The 25,749-nt window shown below is 52.7% G+C and overlaps 1 protein-coding gene across 4 annotated transcripts; it reads right to left on the bottom strand.

The window, feature by feature from the left end:
• Positions 1-3,401: 3,401 nt before the first annotated feature.
• RBPMS2 (RNA binding protein, mRNA processing factor 2) lies at positions 3,402-24,265 on the bottom strand. 4 transcript variants are annotated; one of them, XR_002118752.2, is made up of 9 exons: positions 23,926-24,263; positions 16,480-16,557; positions 15,775-15,813; positions 15,191-15,253; positions 14,288-14,438; positions 13,725-13,873; positions 11,045-11,207; positions 4,816-4,885; positions 3,402-4,592 (listed from the first exon to the last, which is right to left on the bottom strand). XR_002118752.2 is itself a non-coding variant. In XM_010717154.3 (8 exons), exons 1-7 carry the CDS (start codon positions 23,983-23,985, stop codon positions 4,823-4,825), a joined length of 603 nt encoding a protein of 200 aa, XP_010715456.1. In that variant the 5' UTR covers positions 23,986-24,263; the 3' UTR covers positions 3,402-4,592; positions 4,816-4,822. The 4 variants fall into 4 exon arrangements, 2 of the variants coding, with proteins under 2 accessions (XP_010715456.1, XP_085089949.1); XR_014885812.1 differs by having other exon boundaries at positions 11,040-11,207; XM_010717154.3 differs by lacking the exon at positions 11,045-11,207.
• Positions 24,266-25,749: the final 1,484 nt, after the last annotated feature.

Raw genomic sequence — 25,749 nt, forward strand, 5'->3', positions numbered from 1 at the left:
GAGAGGATGTTGTTACAACTGGTAATTTCCATGGAAAATCAGTATTCCATTACTGATTCCCAGCCCACCAGAAGGGTAACCTAAAATATGGCGATGAAATTAAAATGTAATAAGATTTTCCCCTTTTGTCCTTGTCAGCATTTTGATGTGGATGGGACACAAACACAAGGATTGATTCAGAAATAGGATAGTCATGGCCTGTCGTCAGTAATTTACTTGGGAATGTTTTCCTTGCAGAAATGAGCTCTTGGGATTGGAGATACTTTTGTTCATTAACATCCCCATAGAGACTCAGCTATGGGGTGCAGGGTGGTGGTGGTGAGGGTGACAAATGCATTATTTCTTGAGGAATAACTTTGTTCCATTTGTAGGTGGAGGCAGTGATGTGCTTATCAGGGTGTCTATCAAACCATTAGATGCCCTATCGAGCCAAGCACGTGGAAGCAGTGCTGCTTTTGTTGATTTTGGCTAACAATGATGCTTCGAACTGCAGCACCAGAACCTGTTCCCAGAGCAAGTGAATCAGCTGGCATCTATCAACAGTGCCATGTGTAGGCTGAGTGACCTCTTCCTGGCCATTCGCAAGATGTTTCTACCCCAAACCCTCTAAGCTTACTCATTTCCTTCCACTTTCTCTTCTCTTTCTTGGGCAAGCGGCAGGGAGATTTGGTTCCCAGTAGGTTTCCACTCCCTCCTGGGAGCCAGAGGATGCTATAAGGAGTGTGTCTATCATGGTGGCATGAAGCCCACCAGATAAAGCTTTAGAGTCAGTCTGCTGTGCCCAGAGAGTGTAGGAAATAATGGGCCTCCTGCCCAGTGGCTCTAGGGTCTGTACTGGGCTGATATTTGCACAGGCTGCCCAAGGAGGTGGTGGAGTCACCATCCCTGCAGTGTTCAAGAAATGTGTAGATGTGGCATTGAGGGACATGGTTAGTGGGCGGTATTGGTGGTGGGTGGATGGTTGGACTAGATGATCTTAGAGGTCTTTTCCAAACCTAATGATTTCTATGATTCTACGATTCCAGAGATAGCTTCATCTCCCTCCAGGCATTCTGACTAACTCAGATCTTCCTGAGCTGGTCTCCTAGTGCCATCTGCTGCATCATCCCAACACTGTTGTAGGCTGGTAGCTTCCTCACCCATACCATATCAGGATGGTTAGCATCACACTCCTCATTCTCTCTTGCTGGAAGCCCAGACCCTCTTAGCAAGCCCATTGGGATTCAGTGGGGTCTTTCTGTGGGCATGCTATAGCTGATGAAAAAATGGGATCTCCCTCCAGTAACTTAACACAGAATGACTTTGTCTGAAGTGCCTTTCCCAATGTGAAGAGAAAGGTGCAGAGCAAAATCCAGATGTGTTTCATCTGCTATCCCCAGCTGTAACCTCTTCCTAAGCTGCTGCTTGGGAAACCATTCTGGATCTGTGTGCTCAGGTCTTGGATGCCACCTCCTGGCTTTCCCACTGTACTGTGCAGTCCATCTGAAAGCATACTGCAAGAGCTTCCTCGTTCAGAGCAGCCTCTATTTCCTGAGGCTCTGACCTGAGGTAGTTCCCCCATATAATAACTTCCACCTGTTGTGCAGGGTGCAATTGTCCCTACACACTTGGATCACACCTGTGTCTTTTATATGTCACCTGTGTCTTTCTGTGCTCCCTCTTTGGAATATTGGGTTGCTGCTTCCAATGCCTGAAGGTGGAATTGGGGAATCATTTCAGAAGCTGGGAATAATAGCAAATCAGAGGGATTTGCTGAGGTCTGATCAGTATAAACTCCTATGGAGTTTGGCTTTGCAGGCAGCCACCTGGGTAGGGCCTTTCTGCAGAGGAAAGGAGGTCACCAGCAGGACTGGGAAAAGCAACACAGAGCTCAAGTTGGAGCCACCCGTCCTCTCCTCGGAGATGCACAACAATTGTCCTCCAGCCTGAGGTCACGTCTTCAACCACGGAAGACTTCAGCCTGAGAGAGAAGGGATGCTCTGGGGAGGGAGAGCCACAGCAGAGGCCCTTCTGCCTGCGCTGCCGCCGCAGGCCAGCAGATGGAAGCTGCTGGGCTTTGCAGGAACCATTTCAATCATCTGCAGAAGCTGTCTGCACTGCTTTCATAAGCAAGCATAGGATGAAGGTCCCAGATCCTGCAAAGGTCCTGGTGGGACCAAAGGAGCCTCGCCTTCACGGGATGCCCAGATCTCTGAGCTCCGTGCTCCAGCTGGTCCTGGGGAAAGACAGGCATTAAACACTTTGTCTTCTGGCCTTCAACTCCCATTTCAAGCAGGGACTGACTTTGGCACCTGGGTTTCCTGCTGGCTTCCCTTGTTTGCTGCATGCCCAACCTGTCCAAACAGGGGCTGGGATCCATATCTATCTACAGATATCTATGTATAGATATAGACGTGTACATAGATATCTATATAGTTACAGATGTACCTCTAGAAATAGATGTATCTACAGACACCTACAAGGAGAGATGTACATATATACAGACAGACACACACAAATCTATTGGTAGATACGGATGACTGGATAGATATATGGTTAATATAGACGTATGGATACATAGGTACCTCACCCACAGCCATTCCCTGCCCCCAGGAGTCCCTTTGCATGGTGATGATCAGCCCTCAGAGGTGGTCAGGGTCAAAGCAGGACCGTGGCTCTGCACCCTTTATACTACAGCTGCTCACAGTGGCACTGGGTTGGGGGAACAGCAGGGACCCTCAGTGCAGACGTGACCTACTTCAGCTCCACTGCGCCCGCTCCCGGTGTAAAAGCTTAATAGAGCTGAGCATCAATTATTCATCGCCTGGCCATGTTAATGCATGTGCTAAAGCCCTCTTTTTTGTTTTGTTGTTGTTGTTTTTTTAAACAACAACAAAAAAAGCTCTCCTCCATAATTTAAAACCTCACACGCTCCCGTCACTGGGGATGCTCTCAGAGGTGTTTCTGCTTCAGTGAACAGCAGGCAGGAAGGAGAGGACCCACAGCCCCACCGCTGTACCCTATGCCAGCTCTCACCCCACACCATAGGGAATGTAGGGTGACCCAAACCCTTGGCTGTGCCCAGACCACCACCCCCATGGGACACGCAGCACCCAAGGGCGCAGTACTGGGGTGGACGGGCAGGCATAGATGAGGGTATTGCAGCTGCTTGCTCATGCAGCCATGAAGGACCTGGGCCACGCTGCAGCTCCAGCACGTTTTGCCTTCTATGGACATGTCTGCTGCACAAGGAGCAGCGCTGGCACGGATGTGAGGCCACCCCAGGCCCAGGGGAGGTGGGGGGGAGGGAAGAAAAACACCCAAAAGCAGAGAGCCTTCCTGGCAAAGAGCCCCACGTCCTCCTCAGGGGGGTGCCCCATGCCACCTCCAGCCCCACAAGAACACAGCACACAGCAGCAGAGTCACAGCAGCCTCTGGGTATATATTTTTTTTCTTTTGTTGCATTTCATATATTATCCAGTTTCACATTCTCATAGGATCAGCAAGTATAGAGCAACTTATTCTCAAATCTTTTACTACAAGCGAGACAGCCATGGTCATATAATACTTAAAGCACTTCAATACCAAGCAATAAGATGCTAAAACAAAAATTGCACAATTTCTCATTTACGATGCCTAACTGAATCATTAGTACAGAAGACAACCCTTCTCTTTTCAAGCTTTTAACTAAACATTAACTTATCTTACAGGATTACAATTTCTCTTTTAATAATAATAATAATAATAATTAATTGCACACAAACACACAAGAAATTCTTTATGATGCATAAATATTTCCTTATTACACATGGTACAAAAATACTCATACTTTTTTTTTTGTTCGGTATTCCCATAAGGATGGCTGATTATTTGGCAGGACTGGATTCTCTCCAATCAGAGGGATGTGGAAAAAGAGGGGAAGAAAAATAAAAGAGGTTAGATAGCTTACAGCCTTTCTATATATAGAAGTCTGAAAAAAAAAAAAATATATATAATAACCCTGATTTTAAAACCGGAGGATGGATGAGAACAGAAACCCAGTGCATCGTACTTGGAGGAAAGGGGGGGAAAAAAAAAAAAAAAAAAAAAGGAAAAAGAAAAAAACATTTTTCAAATTCTTCTGGTTGTACTGGGAAGGGGGAGGGCAGAGGTGGGGAAGGGGTGAGGCAAGGACAGTTCGTATTTCTCAGAGCCAAGTCTTCACCGACGCAAGATGAAAACCTCGATGGATCAGTCTGTAGGACCTGTTGCTAACGGTTACACAAACGCTAGAACAAACAAACTTACACTCACACATACACAAGTTAAGTGTTTTAATTCATGCCAGAAAACATGCAAAACCCGATTTGCCTTTCGTTTCCTTCAGCCGAGCTCAGGACCGAGCCCTCGCCGGGTGTCGGCGCAGCCGGATGGTAAAGCTCAGCACGGACAGATGGATGGAGGGACGGAGGGATGGAGGCGGTGTGCGGCGGCTTCACAGTCCGGAGGGGGATGCGCCGGGGCCGGGCGCTTTGTCCGCTGGCCGCAAACCAAAGTGAGAGGTGGGAGCCATCATCCCTGGCACGTCCCTCCATGGAGAGGCAGGGAGGAGGAACAGGAGCCCAGGAGAGATGCTGCGGAAAAGAGGACAGTGAGCAGGGCTGGTAGGATCTGTGGCCCACCCTGCTCTCCCTGTGCCCACCAAGGTGGATCTGATTCCACTGCCCACCAAGCAAAGCCAACCTTATCCTACATGAGGTGTATGGGGTGGGTAACAGCTCCCATCCTTCCCCCCGCAGGAGCTCAGGGAGCCCAAGGACAGACAAGACAAGGCTCCAGGAGTAATTAGTTACTTACTAACAAACTAACAAAATTGACGAGACTTCCATCCTTGCTGGGTAGCTTCAGAAGGAGGATACCAGCGCATCTGGAAAAAAAGAAAGCCACGCCAGAGGTCCATGATCCAGGATTATTTCAACCAGAGCCCAGCTCCTTTAGGCCACCTGTGAGCAGAGATAGCTCCAGTACTGGAAAGGAGGCACCAGGACATACTCCAAAGTAGCGCTCTAAGTGCTGGCACCACCCAGCCCTGGTGGCTGGTGCGCGTACAGATTGAGGCTCACCAGGACAGGTCCTCCCTTAAGAAGGGCAGAAGGATCCCACACACCTGAAGGGAGCTAGCTCCCCATCCCAGGGCTTGTCTCACCATCCCAAGTACGTTCCATAACCAGCAGACAGCATTGAAATTTACACCCAGCTCACTACAATACATTGACCAACACCATCCAGGCTGTGTGTGAAGCTTGTCACTTTGGAGGTGCATAGAAAGAGGAACTGATCCCCCAGTCACACTCACACTCTCCCAGACATCCCATATTTACAGCTTTTCCTCCATTCAGGCTCAGGCAGGGCAGAGGAGGCTCACACCAGGCAGCCATCACTACTAGATGGTGGCCAGTCTGCCCTCAGCCAACAAAAGAGACACCACAATCCAACACACTTAAACCAGAATTCTTCCACTTGACTCAAGTAAAATCTACCTCTTTCAACACAAAAAAGACCCAAAGAGCTTTTTAAAAAACTAACACAACCATTAGAAGAGGTTCGGGGCAAACCATACCATGGAGACAAGCAGCAGAGCTATGAGCCAGCAGGACTTGGAGGCTTCCCCAAACACCTCTACCACCCAGTGCTGCTCTGTCACGAGGAAGGAACAAACAAGCAGATGTAGGAACGGTAACCAAATCAAGCGCTATACAGGGACAACAGGCAAGGTTTTCCTGAATGCGAGCCCCATTTGGAGTGAAGAAAGAGACACAGCTACTAAAATGAACGCTTTGGTAGTAGAGGCTTCATGGTTCATCCAACTTGGAGGTGGCTATCTACTACTGTCATGTCATCGATGATCAACATCTGGCCTTGCCATAGGCTGTAAGCAGGCAGTAGACATGCCAGGTTGCTCTCCATCATATTTGAGAAGCTGCTGCTGTCAGGTGAAGTCCCCGGTGAAAGAGAGAATCACTCCCAGTTATAAGAAAGTGAGGAAGGAAGAAAGAAAGATCTGGAGAACTACATGCCAGCGAGCTTCACCTCTGTGCCAAGGAAGGTCAAGGAACAAATCCTTCTGGAAGAAATGTTAAGGCATATGCAAGCAGAAGAGGTGATCCTACACAGCCAGCATGGCTTCGCTAAGGGCAGGTCAAACCTGACCCAGATGGTGGCCTTCTGTGATGGCAAGACATCATTGGAGGACAAGGGGAAGGCAATAGATGTCATCCATCTGGACTTCTGCATGGCATTAGGCATGGTCCTGCCCCACATCCTCATCTTTAAGTTGGAGAGAGATGGATTTGATGGCTGGCATATTCAGTGGATAAGGAATAAGTTGGGTGGTTGCAGCCAGTTAGTGATGAGTGGTGTCCCCTAGGGGTCTAGTCTCAGAACTGGTGCTGTTTGCATCTTCATCAGCAACACAGATGATGGCATGGAGTTTGCTGATGGCACTGAGCTGAATGCTACAGTGGATACGACAGAAGGAAGGGCTCACAGAGTGGGACCATGTGAACCCAGTGAGGTTCAACAAGGCCAAGTGAGGGTGCTGCACTTGGGTCGGGGCAATCCCAGCTATGAGCACAGATGTGAGAAGATCTCATGAGAGCAGCACTGCGGAGAAGGACTTGGTGGCTGCGGTGGCTGAAAAGCCACGCACGAGGCAGCAGTGTCCATCTGGGGCCCGGAAAGCCAACGGCATCTTGGGCTGCACCAACAGAGGGGTGGCAGCGGGCAGGGAGGGGACTGTCCCCTCTGCTCTGCCCTCGTGAGGCCCCAGCTGCAGCGCTGCGTCCAGGCCTGGGGCCCCCAGCACAGGAAGGGTGCGGAGCTGCTGGAGCGGGGCAGAGGAGGGCACGGAGATGCTGCGAGGGCTGCAGCACCTCTGCTATGGAGATGGGCTGAGGAGCTGGGGGTGTTCAGCGTGGGGAAGAGAACGCTCTGGTCCCTTCAAATTTAAGCCACCAGGAAGGCTACTCTGGGGTGAGATAGCAGCTGGCAATGCCAGGAAACAATGGATGGCTGTTCTCTAAGCACCTCGCACACTGCTCTATAGTACATTGGGTCATACATGCAGCAGCAGTCCTGCTGCAAAGTCATCTGGCAGTCCTTACCATGCACGAGACCTCCACAGGACACCCACAGGTCTTCAGAGAAGACAGAGCTGAAAACTCATTTACTGAGAGCCAGTGATGGCCTCAGCACTGTACTCCAAGCTAAATACATCCCTGTTCTAACCCTACTTCCTTTGCCCCTGGAAGGAGGAGAGGTCTGTCACCTGATAGAAAGGCCAGAGGCTTCATAATGAAAACACAGACAGCAAGTGCCAGGACCTTGAGACAGCAGCCTCCTGCCAGGAAGGGACACCAAGGTCACACCTCCCAGAAAACACAGCTGCCTGTGACAGCCACATCCTCCTTCCACCAGCACAAGACCTGGGAAGCCAGAAACTGAACAGCCCCAAGGCAGAGCTGGAGAGCAGAGATCCTTCTTTTGATGCTTCCCACAGGGAGAGCCCTGCCAGTTCCATCAGCTATGCAGAGCGGCTGGATCCCAGCTATCCAAACCCTACAGCTGGGAGGTGCTTGCTCAGCACAGCCACATCTCCCCATCCAGCACCCCTCCCCTCGACAGCTGGAAGCAGTTTCCTCCTGCCCTGAAGCAACAGGAAACTCCCCCTTCCTTCACAAGGCCACGCTCTTAACCCAGCAGCGGCCGCCATCCCACGCATCCAGTCCTTGGCGTGAGCAGGCAAGGCAGTGGGGCACGTGCACCCAGCCCAGCCTCCAGCCACGTCCCCAAACTCTTCTTCTCACAGGAGCCACCTTCTGCCCCAGATGTGCACTCCAAAGCTTCTAGCACCTTTGTTTGCCAACAGAAATCCCATCTTCCTCCTGAAGAATGGGATCATCTAGCCAAGCTGACATGCTCTTTAAGAAAACAGAGCCTTGACAATGCCAGTTTCTATTATTATCTTAACATCCCTCAAAATGCCTTGCTTTTCCCAGGCACTGGGAGCAGGCTGCTCTTGGAGCTGCCTGGAAGGAATGCAGCTAGGCAGGAGGATCTGCAGGGCTGTCTCTAGTGGGCTGCAAGGCAGCAGGTCCTGCCAATACAACCATCAAGGATGGGAGCGGAGAAAGAGTGGATGGGGCTATCCAAAACTGGGATGGGAAAGCAGAGCAAGAGAGGCTTTTACTGGAAGACACACCATTGCTTCTGGAGCTGTATTAGCTCACAGCTGGAAAGGAGTCCGATGTCAACTTGCATTTTTCTTGCTTGCCTTCTGTATGGAAGTCCTGCTACCTCCCTGCTGTCAGAATGCCCTCCCTACTATACAGGGCAGGACAAATCAGCCCTTTGTTGTGTTTCTGGGAGCTGTTAAGACCCCAGCAGGATGTTCCAAAGCTGGAAACACAGCAGATGGCAGCAACACCCACAGCAGGAAAGGTCAGACAGGAAGGCATACTACAAGCACTACCATCACCCAGCAGCACTCTCTAGATACATGTCTGCTGCTGGTACTGAGAACATCTCACTTGTGCCTCCTGCTTCCAGGGCCCTGAGCTGAGAAGGCAAACAGGCAAACCCTTGCACAATGTGCAAGACCTAAGTAGCTCAGCCCAGCACCAAGGAGATCTCAGTGGAGCTGAAGCAAGCAGTCCCTAGCCAGCTAGAAAGCAGCACATCCTATGCTGTAAGCACGCAGAAGAAGATTGTATCCATTCCCACTGCTCAGAAGGAGGACTTTGGGAAGCATCCAGTGCCTTGAACCATTCAGCTTCGAGGCAGCTCACAGACCTTGTAGGTGGGAAGTTGCTGCTGATGGCATCTTGGTCCAAGTCACTCATCCAGTGATGCTGGGAGAATGGGTGCTCCCCAAGGAGCAGAGAGCATCTCACATCTGCTTTTTTCTGCTAGCAAGAAACAGCTCACTTGGGGAGAGTTTGCCTTGGTCAGCCTGTGCCAGCACTAAGCTACTGGAGCTTGGGCAAACACCACATGGAAGTCTTGGAGAATGCTTCACACTTCTAAGGACATATGCCCTGAAATCCTGATGAGTCTTACGTGACAGCTCCAGTGAACAGGCAACAAGTTACAACAACACACAAGTCTGCTGTTTCCAGCCTCCCACCCCAGGAAGGTCCATCAGCCACCACAATGTGATGTGCAGGAGATCTTGCAGATGGAACCCCAAGGCTGTGCCAAAACTCAGTGCTGCACAGAGCCAGAATCCTCATGGTCCTACAGGTCATTGGGCTGTCCACTGCTCCAAGACTACCAGGTTAGTGGCATCCAGCTGATCCCACCCCAGCAAACAGCAGCATCCCAACAGGAGGCAAGTTCTTGAAGGGGAACATAGCATCTGAGCCCACCCTGCACTCCCAGTTATTTAGGGCCAGCTGCAGGTCACAGCTGTAGGCACCAGCCTTATGTCCAGCCACTCCACAGCTCAAAGACATCCAGCCTGTCTCAAGCAAGCTCAGGCAGCTCACCAGAAGGAAAGGTTGGAGAATTAGGCAGAACACTGACCTCCCCTTCCATCGATGGGCTCTGCCTCAGCTTGGTGTTGGGAAGCCTTTGAGTCCTGCTGGCCTTTACCGTGAAGCAGAGCTTGACTGCTCCTTCCACTCCCTTGGCTGATCCCAGATTCAGAATCCTGCCCTCACCCCCTCTCCACCAAAGGATGCCCCTTCAAACCATGTTTCTGCTGCTAACAACAGCCTGGAGACTGTGGGGGCACCTTGGGCAGCCAACCCACCAAGATGGCAGCTGGAAGCTTCCATTCCATGATCTGCTCCCTGCCTTGGGAGCATCAGCCACAGCCTTCTAGGTCCTGGCTACTCAGCCTGGTCTCCTACATGTACCATATAGTGACTACCACCAGCTTCATCCACTCCTCTACCCAATTCCCAAAGAAAGTCCAGCCCTCAGGGGTGCAGAGGCATCTTGGAAGCATCTCTTTACAGAGGTGCACTGATAGCATGATAGGAGCCCCATTGTCTCCTACTGCACACCCAAAGCCTAGCTTAGAGAACACACGGTTTCACAGCAGAGGCACAATGCAGTCCAACTCAATCACACAGATGCTAGTTGAAACATTTCATCGCGTCTAAAGGGCTCAAGACAAACTGTATCCTGGTTTCCATCCTTGTACCAATTCCCCCTCTTCCCAACTCAGCACATCTGTGCACCCCAGAGTCTTCCAAGGACAAAGGCAGACCTGGGCCCCCATCTTTGATGATTTCTCTCCCCAGTATCACTACCCACCACAAGAAGCAGCGATCCTAGACTCAATTATTCGCTTAGAGCTGAACATAGCAACCATTCTCCCACATTCCCTCTTCCCAACCTCCCAGTCTCCTACACTGCTCCCTTCCATCCCAGTCAGATGCCCTTCAGTACAGCTCACAAGAGCCGCAGCCTGGCTGTGGTTTCAGGCCGCAAAGAGAAGACAAGCTCCAGGCAGGAACTTGCTCCATTTCCAGTAACTGGAGAGAAAGAGGTGAGTTTAGACCCATGACTAAGGGCAGGGTCTGTCCCGATATGCAATTCTGGAATAAAGTGACCGCCAAGTGCTGTTGTCTAAACGTGCCCGGTAGAATTTAGTTGTGTGCTATCGCTATCACGTCACTCACCTCCCCCATTGTGTGCTAGGAGTGAGGTCAAGGTGTATTTCTGGTCACCCTTGAAGGGTTGTGGATGGGGAGAAACCAGGTTTCTGTCACACCAAGTGGCAGGGTCATCCCTGCCCCAGCTCAACCGGGCTGCTCCCCTCCCACCAGCAGGACCTGGCCAAGCCTGGCTCAGCTGGGAGGAGTTGATGTAAGATGGTGCCATGCTGTGTGCGCCATGTCATGTGCTGCCAAGTTGGAGATGTGGGTTAGAAAGAAAGCCTGGTATCTCATTCCCCAGGCTCTGGTGGGTGGGTAGCGTGAGGCCCATGCACTGGGTGGGCAAGGAAGTATGGGCTACAGAGATGGGCAGAAGCTTGCAAATCCCATGGTGCATCTTGGAGGAGAGATGGTTACCTTACCAGTCTTTCCAAACGGGGCTGCCGTCATGCTTAACACTTCTAGGAATGGAGCTGTAGCACAGCCACTCCACTAGCTGCAATAAGGCATCACTAGGGTGTCCCATCTCCAGGGACAGCTCTGAGCTTCAGGGCTAGCCTGCGCTGGCATCATGGCTGGAGTTCACTAGGGACATCAAAGGAGGGATTTGAGAGAGGGTGGGAGGGAGGGAAGGCACATGGGACAGTCTTAAAGTCAGTGGAATCCCCCACACGTAGAGGCTTTTAGCAGTGCCGGCTCAGGTCACAGTCACACCTATGGCAGCCTGGTGCCTGGAGGGACCCCATCTCCATGGCACAGCAGCTCAGCAGTCACCCTGCTCTTCTGCAAGTGGCTCACTGAGAGCTTCTGGCAAATGAGCTGAGGTCAGACCAGCCTCCTGTCATCTCCTGCCAGCCCTCTAGCATGACAGACACCTACTCACCTACTTTCTACCAGGCTTGAACACAGGGCTGTGAGACTGAGTGCTTCAAGCTTTAACCTTTTGCACCAAGGTGTCCGTTCAGCTACATGCTCCCTGCAGTGCTGATGGCTCGTGGAGCTGCTACAGCCATCCCTATGAACATCCTCCAGCCAAGAAGAATCCCAGGAGGAGGAGCTACCGCTGTCCTAGAGAACAGCTCGCGTGTCCACCACCGCCAAGCCTACCAGTGAGAATGAGGGCTCAGCACACCAAAACCAAGGTTACAGCTTTTAGCCCAGTTTGAGAGCAAAAGTCACCTCTCACTGCCTTAACTCCACCCTGCCTCAGCTCTGCAAGGAAAAGGGCTCCAGCCAGAGATCAGGCAGCTCCAAGCTGCCAACTTCAGTAATGTTTAACCCCATAAAACTTTATTGGTAATGTATGCTGCACTAGAATGTCTCCCTGTGAGATCACAGCCAACTCAAGCACAATGCAGCAAGGAGCAGCTGTAACTGCTCAGCCAGCCCAGCCACTCTTCTTCAGCAGAGCCACAGCTCAGAAGAGACACACTGACTTCCCATGGCTTATGGGAACATCACCCATTAGGGACTTGCTTGGGCAGGGCATCCCATGTCCTCCCAGTATCTCTCTGGAGCCAGAGTCTCTCTCCAGGCTACAAGTCCTCCGAGAGTTAAGCTGCCTGTCCAGCACAAGTAGCCTACCAGCTGGAGGGCTTAAACTAAAAACCCAGATGGAGAGAATCTGACTGAAGGCTTCCTTTATTCTGGGAGAGCAGTTTTTCTTCTGTCCACCCTACACACCATAAAGTCCTGGTGTCTGATCCTGCTGCTCTGGGTCCCTGTACAGTCACTGATGATCATCCTTGAAGGAACCACAGTAATGGTTCCACACTCTTCAGCAGTCCCAGCCAGGATGGAGAGGGCATTCCTGGTTCTTACTACTAGGGGCAGCAACAGCCCTTGGCTCCACCACCCTACACAAGGGAAGCACAGACATCTGCTCTCCTGGGCTGCCCAGGAGCACATTCAGATGCTCCTGTAACTGTGGGCACCATCACTAACTCCTGAAGAACATCACACAACTCTCAAATTGGAAGTAACCCAGTGAAGGGTCAGCGTACCTAGAACACCAGAACTAGAAACACTAGAACTACCCTGCAGGAGCATCAGCCCAATGCTAGGTCACCAGCAGGACAAAAGCAGCAGAGGACAAGTCTGTGCAGGCGAGGAGCTTGCATCTCCTCTATATCGCATCTGGACACAAGCTTGGCTTGAAGCCATTCAGCTATGGTCAAAACACTTGGAGGAGCAAGAAGAGGCTGAAGGGCCAACTCAGCTGTTAGCCAGGTGGGTAAGGGGATGGGACATTGCTCTTCTTCCTCCCAGGCTAAGCAGGGAAAAGCAGAGCCAAGCAGTTAGGTCCTGATGCTCTGGGAACAAAGCCAAGGGCCCCACTGCCCTGGCCCCCCCACTACTATGGGAGCAGAAGGTGAAGCAGGCAGAGCCCTTGGTGACATCAAGTAGGGTAGGTCTCCTACACAAGTGCTCCAAAACAAGCACTTTCACATGGAATTCAGATCTAACCTGTACTTCAGCTTTCTTTTTGCATTTGTCATTTTGGGGGTGGTTATGCTTAGCAGGGGTTGGTGGCCTCAGAAGAAAATCATGCTTTCACGTACTGTGATTCCAGTATCAGACGAGTAGAGGTATCCCTATGCCTGCAGCTGTCAGGGAGCACAGCCCCTGCAACAGCAGGCAGCAGTATGCACCACCAGCACCTCCATAGCCTATGGCAAGTGGCTGCACTGCACCCACAGGGTCCAACACCTTTGCTTCAAGGAGCATGTTTCATAGTCATAGTTGCTGGCACGTAGCACATCCTCCCTGCAGACACACAAAAAGCTTCTCTGGCAATGGGGACCAATGCCAGACAAAAGCTGAGCACTCACCCCAACCCTTCCCTTCCCCCAACCCATGAGACAAGCTGGGGCTGCAGGGTCGGGGAGCAGCAGAGCTTCAATTGCACTCGTGTCTCCCATTTATTCCATACCCAGCAGCTCCACCACTCGCCCTGCAGCCCGCACAGGGCCTGGAGCAGCAGGAAGAGCTCTGCCCAGGAGCAAGGTGCAGAGGCCAGGGGAGAACCAGCCGAGCAGAGACCCGAGGGAGGAAGCACCAGGGGAAGGACTCTCTCGGCAGGGGCCAAAGGGAGAGACTCACCTGAGCGTGAAGAGCAGCGGCCGCAGCAGCAGCCGCTGGGTACGTGAAGGCGGCATGGGGGATGGCGGGGGTGAGCTCCGTGGTGTACAGTGGGTAGGGAGCCCATGCTTCTGGGGATGCCGGGATTAGAGCCGCTCCAGTCAGGTCATCTGGACAAAGAGACAAGGAGACAGCGAGCTCAGAGCTGGACCAACTGCCTGCTTTCAGGGACAGGCTCCGCATTTCCCAAGTTAAAACTCTGAGGCTTAAGAGGAACATCACCAAAGCATGCCAAGGCTGCACGGCACAGCACTGCACTGTCCCTTCTTGCTTTGCACCTAGAGATAATTTAAAGCCCTTAGTGGTACCACTCTGCTTCCTCAGCACTTCCAGAGTTGGTCAGAAGCCTTAGCAGATGCCTGCTGTTCTCCTGCAACCCCCACCTGCTGGCAGATATCAGCCAGAAGACACAGATTTCCTTCCCACCCTGGCTGTAGGCTCAGCTGCACCAAGCCCTGCCACCAGCATTCCCAGTGCCAGGTACCTCCCAGGCTGGCCCTCAAGCTGCATCCCAGCTTACTCACAGGGGTCCCGTGCAATGAAGTGTGCGCCCAGGGCAGGGTGGATATTGGTGGGGTTTGGTGTGGCCATCAGCTTGCTCTTGGCCATCTTTGTGTTGGCTTTAGCAAACTCTAACCGCAAGGTCTGAGGGTTCTCTGGGTCAAAGCGGATGCCCTGTGACAGAAGAAAGCAAAGGAGTCTCTCAGAGAGGTTTCCTGTCCCAGCGCTGCCTGCAGCTATTCACGTAACAAACCCAACAAGGGCCATCACTCTGCAGTCACATACCCAGTTTGTCACCTCATGCTTACGTTTCCCCATTTAGCTGACCTAAGACCCACTGCTTCCACATTAAGGGACACAGCTTTGCTCTTTATGTGCAGTTCACCAGCCAGCAAAGCACTGACAGCTACTGGCAGTAGTCAGGAAATATCCATCTGTTGGAGCTAAGATGCTCTGTCTGCTCTGGAGCTTCCTATCTGTGGTGCTTCTACACCTATACCAGCCTGGGTTGGATGAGCACACACCCTGAGACTCAAGGCGAGCTCTGCAGCAGGTCAGAAGTGCTGCAAATGTATTCTGTTACCTGACAGCTGTACCAGACAGCTCTGGCCACAGGAGCAGCAGCATGGGAAGGCTGCTTCCCCTACACTGCATCTTTCTGGAGCAGGTTCCATCTGGCAGCAGAGCTCCTAGCAGGTCAGAGGCCAGGACAAGGACTTACCCAGACTAATGGCACCCTTAAATATGACCAGCTCTCCTGCTTGGCTTCTGGGAAACCGCATGACCAGTTAACTACCACATTTGAGGGCACGGCTGGGACTCCTTGGCTCTTCCTATGCTAGGGACAAGCCAAGTATCACTTGTGCTCAGACCAAGTGACAGCAGTGTGTATGGCCCCCAGCCCTCCCAGTACCTACAGTACTCACATTTAAGGCATTCTTTGCTGCTTCAGCACCAGCCCGGCTGTCAAAGGTCACGAAACCAACTGGCTACAAGAAACAACAATGATTTCAGTTTAGAAATATCTTTTAGATCCACTACCTACCCTGCCATCCTTTCTATTCCAGATAGCTAACAGCAAGCAGAAGAGGCCAAGCAAAGTTGTATTGTGCCTTCAAAGCAGAGCTTGAAGGGCCTTGGATCATTAACTCCTGCTCTATCCTCTCCCAGCACACCAAAGTTTCGTTATTCCTACATAGCAGGCACTTCTCATCCTGAAAGCCTCTGGCAAAGGTGCTCCTTGCCCACAAGCAGACCTGCTGCTAGAATGGGACTCAGGACCTCTGGTGCAGGGCTGAAGGACCTGTTGTTATCCAGCATCCATGACCCCCAGCCAGTCTCAGGCAATAAGGAGACATCCAGCATACACTGAGAGCTTCCAGCTACCAGGACAGGCACAATGAGCAGAACCCAGCTGCCTACGTGATGCTGCACATAGTGAAATGGCATCTGTTCCCACTTCCCATCGAGCAGAAGGGAGAAATACCCAAACTCTAGAAAAAGAAGGTACCTGCTTTGATGTTAGCTTGATCAGTGACCCTTCATAGCCCTAGAGAAGAGAAGAAAGCAAGACAGCGTCAGGTTCCTGAAGGAGCCAAGCTAAAACTTGGCCATGATGCAACAGCTCCAGGAGCTCCTGCAGCACCAAACCCTACACAAGACAGGCTTTGCAGAGGGAGATCTATTAACCCATCTCTAAGGCTGCCAGTTTACTCTTTCCCACCTAAAGAGAAGACAATCACAAAGCAGAGAAGGCATCCCATCTCAACTAGCCTATTCTGCCTCTCTGGGAAGAAATCTAGCTCTTTGCCAAGCTATTAAAAGATGAGCATCCTGCTCAAGTGAGGAACACGAGAGCTCTTGGGAAGAGGCTCATTTTGATGAGCCACTCGTGCCCTCTTCCTGCACCACAGCTAGATGGAAGCAACAGCAGGTTGACTTATGTGTACCACATTATTTAATCAGTACATGCGTCCTAGCCCAGGTACATCAAGCTTACCTAAATGCTTAAAGCCAACCTCCTCTCAACACATGCTGCAGACTACAGAAAGACTTCCAAGACATTAGGACCAGACCTCCCAGGTTCCCCAAAGTTTTAACAGAAGGCTTAACTCCTCACTTCATTCTTGCTCCCTGCCACCAGAGAGCTTTGCTGCAAGGCTGGCCACAAGATAGCATCTTTTCCACTAAAGACAAAACACAAAGACTTCCTTACCTTGAATGGTCGGAAGAGTAGGTAGAGCTCTCTGGGTTTGATGTCCACAGGAAGGCCACTGACAAACAGTGTCCGTACCTAGGAAAGAGGTCAACGAGGTCTACTGAAAGGAAATATTTAGTACTGCAGTAGGAATACAGAGCACAGTTCAGAAGCAAGGCACAGTGGGATTAGGACATCCTGCACCAATGGTGGCCTTGCAGGCACTAACACTTCCCTGTGTTAGAGGAGTGTTGTCCTGGACAAGATGCAGTCAGGCCTTTTCTCCTTCCCACAGTGGGATTTAGACCTTCACAAAAGATTCAGGCTCCAGGAGAAGATCTTGGGTTGAATAGGGTATGGACAGCAGCCCCACAGTCAAACAAATCCAAATGCCTTCGCAGAAGCACAAACACAACACCAGAAGATGACTTCAACAGACAGTGGTAGAATGCACACAAATAGCTAGGAATATGAACCAGTGCTAAAGGCTGGGAAGAACACTGCTGAGCAGCAAGACCATCACAGCCACCTTCTCCCTGCACTGGGAGATGCTGGCTGCCAGCCTATTTCCATAGGAAGCAGAGTGATGAAGTTGCCAAGATTTCTTGTAAGTCATCATAGAGCTAGAATGGGAAGTTATGTGCTACAGAGGTCACCAAAACACTAGTCATCATTGAAAAGGACTGGGAGAAAACAAGCTCAGCTTGACCAGGAGTGAGAAGCACGGGAAGACAGAAAAAAAAGGTTCTAGAAACAAGATGGAAATCTTCACTCACTGCTTTCAAGTCACCTGAGCATGGCGCCCATTGAACCAATCCCAAACATGCCTATGGAACACTGGAAGTACAGAAGGACAGCATGGACACCCAAATGCCCACTGGCACCAAATCATACCAGATACACTTAGGAAGGACACACAGCAGGACCAGGAGCACAGAGCCCATCTCCTAGCCCACTTCCAGGCTGGAGTTTACATCCCTATCACACTTCCATGGCATAAGCATTCTGAACCCACACTTTAGCCTTGCTTGGCCATCTCCCCTTCCTCAGGAAAAGTGGGTTGCACCTGACACCTCATTAAATCTCTCTTCCCACTCAAGTGAGAAGAAACACAATGTTTCTGTTGCTTTCCATTAGGGAACAAGTGCCCCCCCCACGTTCCTCTCTCAGGTCAGAGAGATTTTTCGCATCAGCTCAGGGGGTACCTTAAACCCTATAGGATGGGCATAAATCACAAATTCCTGGATGCTCTGCTCCTCATTCCCTTCATGTGGAGGGATCAAGGACTGCCAGCACCCAGCGAGCACCTCAGTGGGCTGCTGCCACCCCCTTTAGGATGCAGAGCCCTTCTCTAGGCCAGCATATATGGGACACAAGCACTGAGCATCCTTATTCTCTCCTCATGTCCTCCCCACCAAGCCCAGCACCTCATTTGATGCCACAGCACATCACTCCAGAACCATCTTACGTCCAAGCTGAGCAAGCAGTGGCAGCCAGAAGCCAGCACCTTGACAACTTCAGGCTTCAGCATGGGCTATGTGGAACGGCTGCTGTGCATTCCCAGAAGACACACAGCCATTTCTTGCAGGGAAACATTGCACGGAGTGCAATGGCACATGTGCCTGAGCCACGTGAAAGCACCATCCCTTTTCAATATTTCAGGATTTGAGTGCGCTCAGGCCCCAGAAATGGATGTTTCTTCCAAGCAGATAGAAATCTGCATCCCTGTTGGGTTTCTAAATGGTCCCGTGATGTGCAGCTCAGTAAGTCCTTGCGACAGGCATGACAGAATGGAAGATATGCCATTGCTTGGGGAGGGAGAAAGTCAGCTACCCAAAGCCCTTACAACAGCCTGAACAGAGCAATGCAGGTGTCCAGGAAAGCTCTTTGTCAGAGGGAACAAGCCCCTAATGCTGTCCTCATCTGGACAGGAACAGGAGACATTATTCCAAAGCTTAAAAGCTTCCCTTGGCCTCCAGTACAGTTTGTCACAACACACAGATCGAGAAATAGGGATTCCAGACAACCCACAGCAGCTGGCAAGGACAGGCATCACCCCAAGAAAGCCTGGGCAATCCCCAGTGCCACCAGCCAGAATCTCCAAACAGTATGTGCCCAAGGAGCATGAGACAGACTAAGAAAGGTCCTGGCTCAGAAGAACTTGTTAGGGGAGGAGGTGGGACCTTAGGCCAACCTCCTACATACAAAAAGAGCAATTATAGAAGAGAAACAGTAAGGGGTCTGGGAAAGCATCTTCCAGTGGGTTAACTTCTGCAGGGCTCTCCAAGAACCTTAAACCCTTCAAGAGACCACCAGGACCTCCACTCTTCTGCCTTCATCAATTTGCCCCAGTTCAATTCCCTGCCACTCAGCACCAGATCCACTTAAACATTCAGCTTCCCCGCAGAGGCAGCTAAAAAAGCCACAAGACAAGAAAAAAAAAGTTATATAGATGATGTATATATTCCCTTCCCTGTCCCAGCCCCCTCTGGGGATGTCCCTGGTGCAAACACCCGGCAGAGATGGAGGAGAGCCATGGAAAACAGGATTTGTGCCAGGATGGACAGGACCATCTAGGCCATCGCTTGAAGAGGGAGGATCCCAGCATAGCTTCCCACGCAGAAGCAGGGAGGGACAAGGACGAAGCCATTAGTGCTGCGATCCTCAGTGGCTCTGAAGCCTTTCTTACACTGCTGCGCGCCCCAGAAGAGATATCTGGTGTGAGCACAGCCGGGTTCTCAGCACCAAAGCTTCAGGTCCACATCTCCTGGCCACATTTGCTTCATATAAGCTTGAAGGGGAGTCATAAGAACACGTAGATACTGCCCTGCAGCTCGGCAAGGGTCAAGTTATGTCAAAAATGCAAAGGCACAAGCACACATCTCCTGCGAGGCTGCTCTGGGAGGTCTCCAGGCTTTCGTCAAGAGATTGCTCTGAATCCTCCCACAAGTGAACAAGGCACAGCCTCCCCTTTTGTAGGACGCAGCTTTGATATCCATTTCCTACTCCCCTGCTCTCACAAAGCTGAGACCCTACGAAGTCAGTCAGGTCCCTGCTCTACACAGTCAGGTTCACTACCTGTCCCCAAAGGGTCCCGCCACGCCATAGCCCCCACAGCTGCTCCCATGGGAACACATCCCATTAGCACTCTGCTTGGGCACCCAGTGCCCCAAAGATCAGAGCTCTCGGGATGCAGCCACTTGACACGAGGCTGCTGGAATGCAGCAAGGCTGCAGGCAGTCCCGGGAGCCAGGACTTATAAGGCATGGATGGGAAAGGCGAGGAGCCAAGTATGCAAAGTGTGGCTGCAGAGAAGGAAAGGCTCAGGAACACCACTGCCTGAGCTAAAAACCCAATGGGGCCACTCCAGATGGCCTACAGGGCTTTTGCTCCTGTGGTCGGGGCAGGAAGGAGCTCAAGCAAAGGGGGAAGGAGGGAGAGGTACCAGCAGCTGCCTGGAGCAGCAGGAAGCACATGGGTGCCGATAAGCCCTGGCACAACAGGGCAGCACCCAAGAATAGGACATGGCTGGGGCAGAGGAAGCTCTGCTAGTTTTTATCCCAGTGGGGCAGCTTCACAGCTGTTGCTCTGGTGGGAGATGAGTTCCCACCTACTATTTCTGCCCTGAGCGTAGGATGTGGGTTTGGCTGCAGGACCCTCCCCAGGTATGCCATCCTCTCGGGTCCTCATCTGCATCCAAGGTCACGAGCCAGGCAATGGCAAGCTGAAAGCTTGCAGCAGCTCTCTGCTGTAACACTAGTTATGAGTGTCACTTCAAGTCACACCTTTGAGGACGCTGATAGGATGCCAAGCAACCACAAGACTGAACCACCATTGCATTAGACCAGTTCCTGGCAAGACAGAACTACAGCGCAGTGCTACACAAAAACAGACCCTAAGTGCCAACTTTAAGCAGCACCAAGCCACAATTCCCCTCTGCACCACATGGCACTCTTCCCCACAAGACCCCACACACACAGTACAGCCCAGAGGATAGGGGCAGGGCAGATGCAAGCCCATCCTCCCCCAAGGAGAGCATGGGGAGCCAAGCTCCCAGAACAACAGCTTTGACCACAAAGGGAAGCCAAGGTCTCACACGTACACCATGCCTCTGTGTTCACAGTGACAACATCTGCTCCTATAGGGCACATAGCAGAGGTCAATACCCAGACAGGAAAAGGCTCCTTGCTCCCAGATAGGGCACAGTGCTCCTACAGAGAAGGTGCTGAGCACTCTCTCACTCTGAGAAGGCTTTGAGCTGAAGCCTTTACTCTGGGCACTCAGAGCCAGGACAGGCAGAAGCTCTGTGATCCCACCACTCAATCTTCATGACTCAAAGATTAACATGGCCAAGACCTACAATCCCAAAAATATCTTCTTGCTCCAAAAGCTTTCTCTACCAGATCCAAAGAGTCACACTTGGCTTCACACAATGCCAATTCCTCTAGCAATGCCGGGAGTTCTCAGAGCTGCATTCCAGATGCTCTGACTATCCTTCCTATTTTATCCATCTTGGCAAGGAAGCCTTAGATTTGGGTCCTTCAGAGCTTTACCATGCACCACTTAAAACCATTTTCCATTATGGAAAGCTCTGTTCTATAGCTCCTGTGGCTAGCCAAGGAGAGAAACTCACTTTCAAAGCCAGGTCTTGTTTACTAGACCAGCAGGCAAGAAGGAAGAACAGTTTTCGTGTCATGGAGACCAGCTGGAATACTGATGCTCAAAGCAACTCAGATTGGTGTCTAAGAAACATAGATTTGAACAAGCAAGGAAGGAGAAGGAAGCCATTCCTTAGGGTGTATTTAAAGGGCCACCAGGAGACAGACTCCCACATCCCATCCCTCTGGTAAGAGCAGCCCCATTGATAGAGGAAGCCTGGGAACACAGCAGTTCCCAGGACCTTTCCAGTGTCCTCCTGGGGGAGGAAGGTTTAACATCAGGCTTCCAAATCCCAACCAGAGCAGGACCAACACCTCTGCATCAATGGGACGGACCCACAAGGTGCATGGTAAGCAAGCAAGCTCCTTGGGCTGCTGGAGAAAGCAAGGAGAGTGCACAGCACCCAGCAGTGCCCCTCAGGATGGGTGCTGTCACGCAGATCGGCGGCTGCCTGGAAAACTAAACAGAAGATAGCAGAAGTAGGGAGGGATCGGCTTTGGGGAGGTGTCTGGTGAGGAACAGCAGGGGCTGACAGTCGGCCCTGTTTGTTTAACATTCCCATTAGCGACCCAGAGAGGAGTAAGAGGCATTCCTGTGCTCAGCATGTCACTGGGCAGGAAGGGGCTGCGAGATGTGGGGGCTTGAAGATTAGATAAAGGGAAAGGCTCATTTTGGGAGCTTCGGATCGCCATATCTGGGGCACGCAGTGCCCTTCAGGGAAGCAGCAAAGTAGGCTCATGGAGGAAGGTGAAAAGCAGAAAAGGTATTTACAGCTCTAGGATCTGGTGTTATTCTCTGCGCAGCTTAGGAAGATATCCCAGCGCACCCTTCCTGCTTGCATTGGGGTTGAACAGTTCAGTTCAGTAATTAAACGTAACTACTGCTAATGGGGAGTGAACTGACACCCAGCAATGGGAGCTCTGGGTGAAAGTTTGAATTTGGGTTGGCTGGGATGTGGCAAAGTCCCCTGAACATGAGGTCATTCCTGGTCCCCACGCCACCATCAGGATCCTCAGCAGAGAAGCACAGCTCCTGCTCAGCTGGGTAAAACAGCCCTGTGTGGGGTCCTACAGAGGACCACTACAGAACCCAAGCAGTCAGGATGGGGACATCCCACTGGCCCCAGAATCACCTCCAAGCATCCCCAGCCACCACCATGCAGCACATCTAAGAGTGTAGGCTGGGCCATCCCTCTCCCTGCGTGCAGTGCAGAGTAGGGGACACCTCTGTCACTCAGCCAGCCCCGCACCCCATGGCACGGACCTTGAGCCCCATTTTCCAGGTAATGAGCATCATGCTGGAGGCAACGCACTCTCCGAACTGCCCAAACGCCATAAGGGTGCAGCACCACAGCAGCCAGCAGATAACTGGAGCACACAGCTGCAGCTCTGCACTCACAGCCCATGGAACCCCCTGGTGCTGAGCCTCCCCGCACCCAGAAAACAGCACACGGCCCCCAGTACCCGCCGTCCTCCCAGTGCCGCCCACCGAGGTGGGACACGTTCCCAGCGGAGTGACATCGCGTCACCTCAGCTTCGCTCAGCACAGCAGAAGGAACACCGCAGCCGACACCTGCCCATCCATTCCACCCCATTAGCCAGGTCCCCAGGATGGAGGACACGCTGGCCCAGAGGCAGCTGGCGCACAGGGACCGTACGGCCCCAGTGGGCGGCGGGCAGCCAGCCCGGGCGCCATGTTGCGGCGGTATGAGCGCACGGCGTGCTGGAGGAGGGCGAGGGGAGGGGGCTGAGCATCTCCTGCTCCCCAGGGCCAGGCGTGGAGGACTGCAGCAAAACGCTGCGTTTTCCTCCAAGATGGAGGAGGGCAGGTGACCCTGCTGCACCACCACCACCCCAAGGGTCATGGGATGGTTCTGTGGGCCGCAGCACAGGGACGCTCAGGAGCCCTCCCATCATGTGCTCTGTCTCATGATGACCATCTAAAGGATGGGGATAGGGGCTAGGGTGGCACACAGCCCCAGCTAGGTTGTTGGCGCAGCCGCCATCACTACAGTTTAAGTTTATCCCTATCACCTATATTGGCATCTGGACGTCAGAGCCTAGTCGCTCCAACCCCAGGGGAATGAGGTCCTTGACTCATGAGACTACAAAATCACCCAGAGCTCACCACACTGCAGCCAGTAGTCAGACTTCCAGCCTTGGATAATGCCAATGCACACTGTGCTGCAGTGCTGGACTCCCGACATCCCAGCCCTACAGCTTTTACAGCTGGACCTCAGCTCTGCAGCCCAAAGATGCATCAGCATCCCAATCCCGTTCTTACTCTGTGTCTTCAGTGCTGCAGCCTTCATAACCCCTGATTCCCTATGCTCTGAACCCCAGATATCTCAGGTCACAGCTCCTGGGGCTCCAAACCTCAAGGCACCAAGTCCCCAGTGCTCCTGAGCCTCGCTGCCTCGAGTCTCCACTGCTCTGGATCCCCACTAACAGAGCTCCAGAGCCCCAGAAGTCCCAACTCCCTAGCGCCTTGGCTCATCACTCCCACAGCTCCAGAGCCTCAACACCGTGAGGCTTCAATGCTGCAGCTCTCAGGACTCTGGAACCCTCGGGTCCTCAGTGCTCTGCATCCCTGCTCTTAAGGCTCCTGAGCCTCGATACCGTGGGTCTCCAGCACTCCAAAACCCCAACAGCCCCGGTTCCCTGGACGCAGGGCCCTCGGCGCTCCAGGTCCCTGCTCCCGGGACCCCAAAGCCCCGACGTGCCGCACTCCGGTGCTTCAGGAGCCCCGACGCCTGGCTCTCGGTACTCCAAAACGCGTTCCCCAACGCGTCCCACGAGCTCCCACCTCCTCCTCAACGTTTCCTCCGCCGTTGGTGTGCTCGGTGTCCTTATTGAGGTTACTCATGGTGGGGGTCGGGGGGTGTGAAGGCGAGTGAAACAGCAGCTCCGAGCGGGGAGCGGGTGCCGTGCGGTGCCGGTGCGCGGTGCGGAGCTGCCCTCCCGGCTCACATGCGGTGTCCCGGGAGGGGGGTTCGGCTCCGCCGTTAAGAACCGGGCGGAGCGGAGCGCAACGAGCCGCAGCTGCGGGGCCCCCGCCGCTCCCGGTGCCGCTCCCGGTGCCGCCGCCGCCGCGCACGGAGCAGCGGGGCCGGGACCCGCCCGCCCCCGCCCCACCCGCCCGGAGCCGCCCCCGGGCCGCCCGCCGCCAATCCCGGCCCGGCCCGCCCCCGCGGGGGGGCAGAGGGATGTGGGGTTGGGTTTTATTTTTTTTTAATGCGTGTGGGTTTGGGGGGTTTTTGTGTGTGCTTTTTTTTTTTTTTTTTTTTCTCTCTTCTCTCCCTTTCCACGAAAAACTTTCTCAACTTTGGTGAACTTTCGGGCTTCAACTTTCTTAAAGGGATCGGCGGCCACAGAGCGGGGGGCGATTCCTGTGGGCTCCCCGAGGGCTCCAGGAACCTCAGGGCTGCAGCCCAACAGCCCTGCGGCAGCAATGCCGAAACCCCCCGCTGAAAGCTGCACCTCAGCCCTTGGGGCTCCGGATGTGGCCTCTGTACACCAGGGCAGCAGCCCCATATCCCCCAGAAAAGCATCCCTTCATTCCCCAAAATGTTATCCCCATATCCTTCAGAACAGTATCCCTTCATCCCCTGGAATGTTATCCCCATATCTTTCTGAGCAACATCCCCATATCCCTCAAAACTGCATCCCTGCATCCTTCAGAGCAGCATTCCTGCATCCCCCAAGGCAGCAGCCCCTCGTTCCCTGGGAGAGCAGCCCTGTGTCCACTTTCTGCCCTTCTCCGTGTCCACACGGCTCCATGGACTGGCCCCATCCCGATGAAATAGGCGGTGGGATCTGAGCTGGTATCATACTCAGTGCTGTCTACCTGCTCAGCCCCAAGGTTGGGTGAAAGAGAGGGAAAACATCGTGGTCCAACTGGCACCCCAAGCTGGAAAGGCAATGTGTGCCCCCAGCCCTTCACTTCCTCTTTCCCAGGCTGAAGTCCCAGATCTCAGCTTCTCCTCATGGGGAAGCTGCTTCTGTCCCTTGATCACTCTGCGGGTCTTTGATGGCCATCAACTCCCTTCCCTCTCCAACTCAGGGACTGCCCTTGGGGGGATGCTGTGAGTCACATGCATCTCCTCCTTGACCCGTCCCCCATGGCCATCTCCCCACCACGACCCATTCCTTCCTCTTCAGACCATGCTGTCCCAACACAGCCAAACTTCCGTTTGAAATGGGACTCAGTCCATGAGCAGGACATCTGCAGTAGGTCAGGGACGTTTTGCCCACATGTATGTCATGAAGTGAGTGAGGCTGGGGGTGATCACAGCTGACTCCTTCGCTCACACCTGGGTTTGGTGCCCTACTCAAGCCCTATCCCAATCTGCTTCTCCACCTGCTCATATTAGGAACAAATTGCCCTGGACTCAGCCACTCTGGTATGACCAGGGAGCTCTGGATCCAGCACCAGCACTAAGGTGGATCCCAAAATTAAGCAAAGCTTGACCATGTCTTTGCAGGAGCTATAAGGTGAGGGGAGCACTGGCATTGCATTACCCTGCTTTCTAGGTTGGGGCTGCAGCAGCTGTGGCTGTGTGTGCGCAGCATGGAGGATTTGCACATTGGGTTCTCATATGGATGGTGGCAAGGCAGCTGTTTTTCTAAG

This window comes from Meleagris gallopavo, chromosome 12 (assembly GCF_905368555.1).
Source record: "Meleagris gallopavo chromosome 12, MGAL_WU_HG_1.1, whole genome shotgun sequence".
Classification (NCBI taxonomy): domain Eukaryota; kingdom Metazoa; phylum Chordata; class Aves; order Galliformes; family Phasianidae; genus Meleagris; species Meleagris gallopavo.